Source organism: Anarrhichthys ocellatus, unplaced genomic scaffold (genome assembly GCF_004355925.1).
Source record: "Anarrhichthys ocellatus isolate YVR2014 unplaced genomic scaffold, GSC_Weel_1.0 scaffold11, whole genome shotgun sequence".
NCBI lineage: Eukaryota > Metazoa > Chordata > Actinopteri > Perciformes > Anarhichadidae > Anarrhichthys > Anarrhichthys ocellatus.
Window position 1 is genome coordinate 10,423,029 of NW_022280041.1, and position 8,213 is coordinate 10,431,241.

Consider the following 8,213-nt stretch of genomic DNA (forward strand, 5'->3'; position numbering starts at 1 on the left):
TGCTTCACCCATCTCGCTGAACAAGCACTGACGTGGAGTCCGAGATTGAACCCTCGAATATCAGACCATCACTTGACCGGACACATTTCCATCACATGCTGGCAATTTTAGCCTCATTTTACTTGCAAAGGGGGCGATTTTTATGATAGCACCGATTCTAGACAGGGTTATATGTGGAGGAATGTCAATGTTTTTCCATTTCTGCCCTTTTCGGTTAAAAGAGGGCAAAGAAAGAGGCTGACTTGAAAGAGAGAGAGAGAGAAAGAGAAAGAGAGAGAGAGAGATTGCACTCATTTCTTTAGTGTCTCACTGTGAAGGCCAGGGTTGTCTCTTACCTCTCATTTAGCAGAGGGGGAGTGTCACTCCCTGAACTTGCTCATTAAGTGCTGTTTGGTAAAGCATTACTTTGATCAATGTTTCACGTATACCACAAAATAGGCCGATGAATCAGACACAGCGTGGCAACACACACACACACACACGCACACACAGCTCTTTCCTCAGCGAGCGAGGTGGCAGTGTGTGAGAAGTAATGATCCATCGTCAGGCTAAGAGAGAGGTCTGACAGGTTATTCTGGACACTATCAATCCAAAGAAGTTCAGCAGTGAGGCAGGAAATGAATAACTTGGAGAGTAATGGAGGCTTATGCGCGTCTCTTAAACAGCAATTGGTCTAGAGGGGAACAATTGTCAGAGGACACAAGAACAATGAAACGTTTAATTTCAAGAAGTTTCAACTTTATGTCAATTATTCGGCATTGGAATGATGAAAAATGCAAATAGAGGTAATACATCTTTTTAGAAGATAAGATTTAGACTCATGTTTTTTTGTTTTTTAAATCTGTCAACTTAACAAAAATGTTATAATAAAATACCTAAATACTGCTTTAAAATGGGGCCCTCTATGTTGCACATATATGTATGAGGTCAACTATAGATTTAGTTGGAAATTAGTTACTTCATAAACATTAAGAGACAGATATTAGGGTAGTCTGCATTGTGGAACAAATAAAGTTAAAATCTTTTTTGGGAGATTTTCTATGTTATACTGAAACCCCCCACAAATATAACCAAATACATTCTTTCAGGTTACTTTTATTTGTACCCGTAGGTGGTAGCTTTTATGTGCATTCTCAAAGTTAGAAGTTGCTATTAACTTAACATATATTATTGCATAACCTAACCTAATAATTACATAATCAATTTAAAATATTACCCTAGGAGGACATGGAAAAATGCAATCCACTGTAACCCACCTCCATCTAAGCATTATTAAAAGATAGGGGTGGGAATCAGCACCTATTTCCACAAGCAGCACCCTGCCGGTCTGGTGCAAGGACACACCGCTGCCGTGCTGCTGGACCTACAAAGGACTGCTCGTATGCTCCTGCATCAAAACACTGGCTGTGTACTCGCGCGCTACGAACCTGCAGCACAGCCTTATCTCCTGTGCGAGTGCACGGGCACAGTCTGAATCATAACCTGACCTCTCAAATCCGTTTGTAGTTTTGTAATGTGGGGCGTGCGTGCCACACATACAACTAATCCCTGGATCCTCAGAGAAGGACCATGATTTGTGGGACGGTGTTACCGGGGGGAAAGGTGGCGTCTGCGACCTGTTGGAAATGACAGCTGAAGAAGGCGGACTGAAGCACAGGGATCACAGCAACAGTAAACGTAGCAGATAGCGAAGAAACTCCCTCGCATCACTGTGTAAAGGGTGTGTGTACGGTTGCCATATTTGAGAGCTTTAGCCCCGGTGGCTAGTCATTGCACTGTGATCTGCGGCTCGCGAGCTAACGAGACCCGAGCCGAGGGCATGTGGGTGCATGCGCGTGCGTGTGTGTAGCTATAGATTTGGGTGTGAACGTGCGTATGTGTTCGTGTCGTGCGTTTGTATGCGCGGATGTGTGCCGCTGTGCTTATCTTCGCTGTCGCCCACCTGGCACGATAGCTAGCATGCTAATTTGATAAAGCTAGTTGGCTAATAAGAGAAATTAGCTGACTGAGCGAGGTACCACACCAGCTTTACGACTGCGAGCCAAATGGTCTGCTAATACTGTGTTACAACAGTCACGTGAATCTATCCATAACAGTAAAAGCTAATTTGATATCTGTCACGAATTATCTAATTAGCTAATGTTAACGGTCAAGACAGCAGGCTGGCTAATTTGCTCGGCTATTAGCTTAGCAGCTAGGGGCAGGAGAGCTCGCTAATTGACCTAGTTCATGTTGACATTCCACTGGGCTGAGCTGTGTTTACATTACAAGTTTTTGCCTTGTTACTTTTCGGCTTCACCATTTTACCCACATATTTAAACGTGTTGACAAAGAACCACTCGATATACTACGACTAACGTAATGCCATTCCACCTGACCCTAACCCATGGGCACATGCAAGTTTGGTTCAACAACCTGTATGGTTAGCAGGTTTGTTCTCGAGAAAGGCAGAGGCTTTACTGTGAGTCACAAAACTATTGATGCAAACGTTTCGTATTTAAAAAAACACTATTTACATGAGATACTGAGCATCAGGTTGACTTACTGAATGACTAACATCAGCAACACTTTGAATGCTATTAAAATGTAATGTTAGTTGGTCCCTGATGTCACGTGTTCTTCCAGAATGACCCCTTTTAAAATCTCATGGTTCACTCAAGGCTGTTGAAAACAATGCAAGCATTATATAGCAATGAAAACATGAAGGCTCAGGAACTAAATCAGTCTAAACATACAGTAAGCTGTCTGAAAACAAGTCAAATACAGGCCTGTGTTTCCTTCTCAGGTGCTAAATAATACCCTCAAAACCAAACGGTTGTTATTGGCACTGTGACAGCATAATCCATCCCTCCAGGGTACCCATCTGCACTGAGTTAGCTGTAAAAATAAGGCTGTTGTGATGTTAAAATATATAGGTCTATGATAAAGGCTAACAAACCAACAACAATGTCTCTTTACTCGCCCTCACCCCACAGGGTTGCAGCGATGGAGTCCCTGATGAGTGCGGTGGCACCGCGCTCCCCGGCCCCAGCCAAGAAGCTGTCGGAGGTGGACTTCCGGTCGGGGGCCACCCTGGAGCAGCTGTCAGCCCAGGTGTCTGAGCTGGTACTACTGGAACAGGGAGACTTTGGAGACCAGACCGCCTTAGAGGTTCACACCGCCAAGGACTTTATCTTCAACATGCTGGGTATGTCTGGCAGCAAAGCACACTGGATAATGTGCTCTGTATTGCAGTTTATCCCAAACATTTTCTCGTCTTCAATTCTTAAACTGATATGAATGCAACCATGTATCTTTAGCAATGAGTAATCATTCCCAGGAACACCCTGCTCCACACGGTCTCACCTGGAAGCTGCCCAGTCTGATAAGGTTGGCTGCTGAACAGGACTTATCCTGCAGTCAGCTCAGCACATTTTATGTGACGTGATCAGTCAAATCTATTTCATACTGGAACAAATATAGCTTAGTTATATAGCTAGTTATGCCACATGTGGTTGCAGTAATAGAGGGAATTTCAGGAGACTTCTGCAGTATACTGAAAAGAAAGAAATGTGTGAAACTGTTGTGCTTTATGCAAATCGATGCCACGGGGAAGGTGGAAGCAGAAGGTCTAGCGTCCTGCTTTCTCTGGAGGCGCCCTCACATCCTGCTTTGTATGTCATTCTTAAAGCGATAGTTTGGATTTGATCGGGTCGGACAAGGCAGAAGATATCTTTCCTTTGATTTCTGAGACTCTTAAACTGCAACCTTCTTAGTGGTGGTTTTTGATTTGTTACTTTCTTGTCTGTAGAAATTTGACACATTTGATTCAAGGCGAAAGGGACAAAGCTGCAGGATCTCATTTCAACAGGATGGGACTCGGCTCTCCTTGGCAGACGCATCTCATGGCTCAGGTTGTGAGACAGCACGTGTGACAAACACGATCAACGCGATAGACTCAGTCTGCGGTGAAATGGTACATGTAAATCTTCAATTTAATCCCACAGCAGACACATTATTACATGTTTTTCAAGTCTTACATGAGAGGCTTGTAATTTGTATTTGTGGATGCAATAATTTGAAACTTTCACATTTGGCATTTCTCAAATGCAAATTTGATTAGAAGTGACATCAATGCACATTTTCACTGAGCGCTGCTCTCCTCCCTCTCATCTTCGCGTGCTGACTTTCATGCGGAACTCCTGAGAGATGGGTTTGCTAAGTGAGACACGGAGCCGTCCCAGACGTTTTGTTTCGTGTTGTCAGTTGAAGTGTGAAGTGTGTTTGTTCGCCCAATAGGTGGCACTCTCCCCCCTCCCTGCTGTCATCCTTGTCCTCTCACATCTCATATCAGTCTGTCCGTGTACACTGGAAACAAAAACCCATCTGACCCGCGTCCTGAAAGTAGTATCGCACTGGTTGACAGACAGCTCCTGCACGTGTCCTCAAACCGGCTGCTTCACAGTGTTAAATCTAGTTCAATCCTGTTTTTTTTCTCATTGCATTGTATCACCACATACTGTACAAGCAGGGTTTTTTACTAAACTAGCTGTTTTTCAGTCTTCCCCTTTGCTCAGATTTCCATTTTGATGATTCTGGTGCAAAGCCCTCTGCTTTCCTCTGTCTGCTCCCACGCTCTCCTGGTTGAAGGTCTCTCGGTAACTTTGTATTTCAGCTTTGAGGCTGCTTTCTCCGGCACAATCACCAATGGTTTGCTGGTGTTTTCATACCCTGTGCCTCGCCGCCCGCTGTAACAGCTCTGACTGTGAAGAGAAGACGAAAAAAAAAAAAAAGATTGACGCTTATACGCAGAGGGTTTGTGTTGGATTCTAGGAATATAAAGCTAATGGGATGGTTTTGGTGGGGTTATAGGAGGTACTTATCACCACTATTTTAGCTGCTTAGTCACCGTTCTGACGGGGAACTGAAGCAGTAATATCCATCTGTGCTCTTCAGACTCCATTGACCATAACAATCCTTTTAGCTTGTAGCACGTGGGGGGTTTGCTGGTCCACTCCTGCCGCCATCGGTGAGCTTGTTTGCGTTATTGTGTGACTAAAGTGAATCTGAAGTGCCGACCGCCATCTACTATAGGAGGCTATGGATATGTACCTCATACAGCCCTGCTATCCCTCTAAGTACACAGTGGTAGCTGCATTAGGAGCCGTATGCCTCTCAAGGCCCTGCGGAGGATGAAAGGCAGCACTGAAAAGCAAATATCATCCCTTTGATGGAGGGGCCTTGTTGTAGCATGCCGGGCCTGCTGGAGGAGGCTCGTCGTACAGGAGCCGCATAGGTATGTGTGCATGGATGCTGAACACCAGTGGCTGGGGCTGTTTTTGCCAGTTTTTTTTTAAATAAAGTTTGAGCTGCAGAGGGATCCCCGCTGTGCTTTGCACTCCGTCAGGGGAAAGGAAAGAGAAACGGGATTAAACTTGCGCACTCACAAGTACACCCAGTGAATTCCTTCACAGTCTGACAGATCCAAGAAGAGGCTGTTATTTACCCTGCGTTTGAGTAAACACTGCGGTTTGCCTCCAGGCAAGCGTGGTGGGGGCTACTGTATACATTTTTTAGGAAAAACAAAAGTCTGATGAAGGCAGAAATGAACCCCCGGTGAAGCAGAAGATCTGTTGCTGGGCATACATGCCCCGAGCCCGACTTTTTTCAGATCTTAAAGTTTGTAAGCCAGCTTGAGAGAGTTCAGGTCAGAGTTCATCTCCCCTCTGATGCCAATGGATACTTTTGATCTTGGCACAGATTTTGACATTTCTATCCGTGAGACAATAAAATGAACCTGTTGTTTGTTGAGATTTTGAATAATTTAGTCATTGTTAAAGTCTTCCTGTCTATGCGGCGCACCAGATCTTCACTCTGTCCGACAGTGAGCCCCACAGAAAGGCAAGACGCTGAGTCTTGCCTTTCTGTGGGGCTTCTTACATCAGCCCTCTTTGTTTTCCGCTATTCTTGACACTCAAGCCACTTAGCTCGGTGCACATTTGGGCTTGAACAGTGATAAGTGTTGTTTAAGACAGAGAAGGCTGATCAGCACCTGAGTTGGTTTCTTTTGAAGTCGGGAGAGGCACCAGTTAAAAGTTCCCCTTTGAGCTGTGATGAACAAAACGAAGCCCGTCACATGAATCAGTCCTGCGACAATCTCAACATTTCTCTTTCTGTCGGGGCTCAACAAGACTTTGCAGTTGTTCCAAAACACAGATACATTTTCCAAACTTTCCCTATTGTTTCACTTTGAATGGCAAGCTCACCGAAAACCCTTACAGTCCTGTTAACCTCTTAGTTATTTAAATATCCCCTCCAGACATGTTTAACATGTATGTAAATGACTCTGTTTTTAATAATAATGTCTATCTGATATATTCTTTGCACATGCATCATTCTGTGCAGTGAAGCTCAAACGTTCTTCTGTAGGAACAAGAAAAAAAACAAACATTTTTAAGGGAACTTTAAGATGTATTAGCCACTAACCTGTGCCACACACACCAGTCGGCCCCAATGGAGCTTTCTCTGTGAACTGTAGTCTTTAATATCAGGTGCTTTATCAGACACTTAATGTTTCCTCCCAAACTTTCTAAGCCCTCTAAGGCCGCACAAACATTCATGAGAAGTGATGCATATTTTATCTTGGTTAAATTTTAACCAGCAGACTGGCTATATATTCTTTATTCCCTTTGGGAAAGCAGCTCACTAAGCCAGGCTAGCTGCAGCCCTTTAACACTGCTGGACCCCCCCCCGATGCTCAGAGTTCAGTTGTAGTTTTTCTTTATCCTGGGATCTGGGGCCCGCATGGCTGCTTTGGCTCACTCATCCTCCGCTGATGCCATTTTGGATTCAAAAGTCTTCATCTGGCAGCCGGGACGGATCCATGGCACTGCAACAGTACATGACTGATATCTTTCTGTTTCACTTTTCATCAGAGCGGACGCACCAGTGCCAGGCACAGAGATGAGATGCGTCTTTCCTGCCTTAAACGATGGCCATTGTTCCTCACTGACTCACCTTTCTTGGCATTCCATCTTAATTGTTGGACAGCTGGCGCATCGGTGGAAAATTAATGCGAGCACGGTTGAGTTGATGTTAATTTACATTCAGCTCACAACCTCTATTACATGCGGCTCTGTAACAAATCAACCAACAAGTGTCTGTCATGTAAACACAGGAGAGCGTCCTGTGAATGAGCATGGCCACATCACATCATCCATTAAGCTTCTTTCACGGCGTCTAATTAAATGTGACTTACAGAATTCGGCATGTTCAGGAAGCGGTGTTTTGACAACGCACGACATATCGTATTGTGCCGCTCGTTTTAATAACCAGGCTGATGTGATTTTTGCTCTTTCCTAATCGCACTCCTGAGGCAAAGAGGGAGCTGCTGGTCTGTAGCTGTCGACTGATAACAGTATCTTATGCTGAGTTGCTGGTGGGAAAAAAAAGAAGTTAGAATGCTTATGTTTGCCACACATCCTCGGCACTTTAAGTATCCCATTAAAAGATGAATTGATCATCTGTCTTTCCCCTCCTTACAGTTTTACTTCCACGCTTGTTGTGGAATTTTCTACACACAAGCTAATTAAGACATAACACTTGGCAATAAGCCTTCCACTAATATGTCAAAATGAAATCAAAACCTCACAATTCCATTTTCAAAATGGCAGTTTTTGCATCAAAATGAAACACGCATGCACCATTTGAATTAGTATTTCAAAGCAGCAGCAACACAGTGATGTGCTTTCTATACAACCCTGCTGTCTTTAGTACTTCTAGTAAACCTTGTTAATGTACTCATACAGGCCTCTGTATGAAGATGTATTTACAGATTATTACAGTACAGTAATTAATACAATATGAAACAGAAAAGAATACCTAAAAATACAGGTAAACGAAAAAATAGTTTGGTAAGGGATGGTGGATGGTTTTGATCTCGCCCACTGTTCGGGTTAAGGTTGTGCATGACTTCTCAAGTGACTAGGCCGCCCCCGCAGCACGGAGATGTAAAAGTAAACCTGCAGTGACACTTTCTTCTTTCCGTGGTAATTGCCTGTCATTTAGGGGACACAGTACAGCTGGCATCAGAGCAGCAGTGAGGAGCTGTGAGACCCTGACAGCTTCCTACATCCTCTCTCCCTGCAGGTGGTTTAGACACGCATTGTCTGTCTCTGAGCCCTGTTTGTAGTATTAAACGCACTCACACACATACACACACCTGGCTCAGTGGT

At 44.2% G+C, this 8,213-nt stretch overlaps 1 protein-coding gene across 4 annotated transcripts in view; it reads left to right on the forward strand.

Annotated features, from left to right (window-relative positions):
* The first annotated feature begins 1,339 nt into the window (after window positions 1-1,339).
* tmem102 (transmembrane protein 102) overlaps window positions 1,340-8,213 on the forward strand; it is a 16,890-nt gene continuing 10,016 nt past the window's right edge. Inside the window, exons 1-2 of one of the 4 annotated variants that reach the window (XM_031851235.1) lie at window positions 1,340-2,461; window positions 2,976-3,187. In XM_031851235.1, coding sequence (XP_031707095.1) covers window positions 2,986-3,187 — 202 coding nt within the window. In that variant the 5' untranslated portion in view covers window positions 1,340-2,461; window positions 2,976-2,985. Of the gene's footprint in view, window positions 3,188-8,213 lie in introns of all 4 variants that reach the window. The other 3 variants (XM_031851234.1, XM_031851236.1, XM_031851233.1) reach the window with 3 other exon arrangements.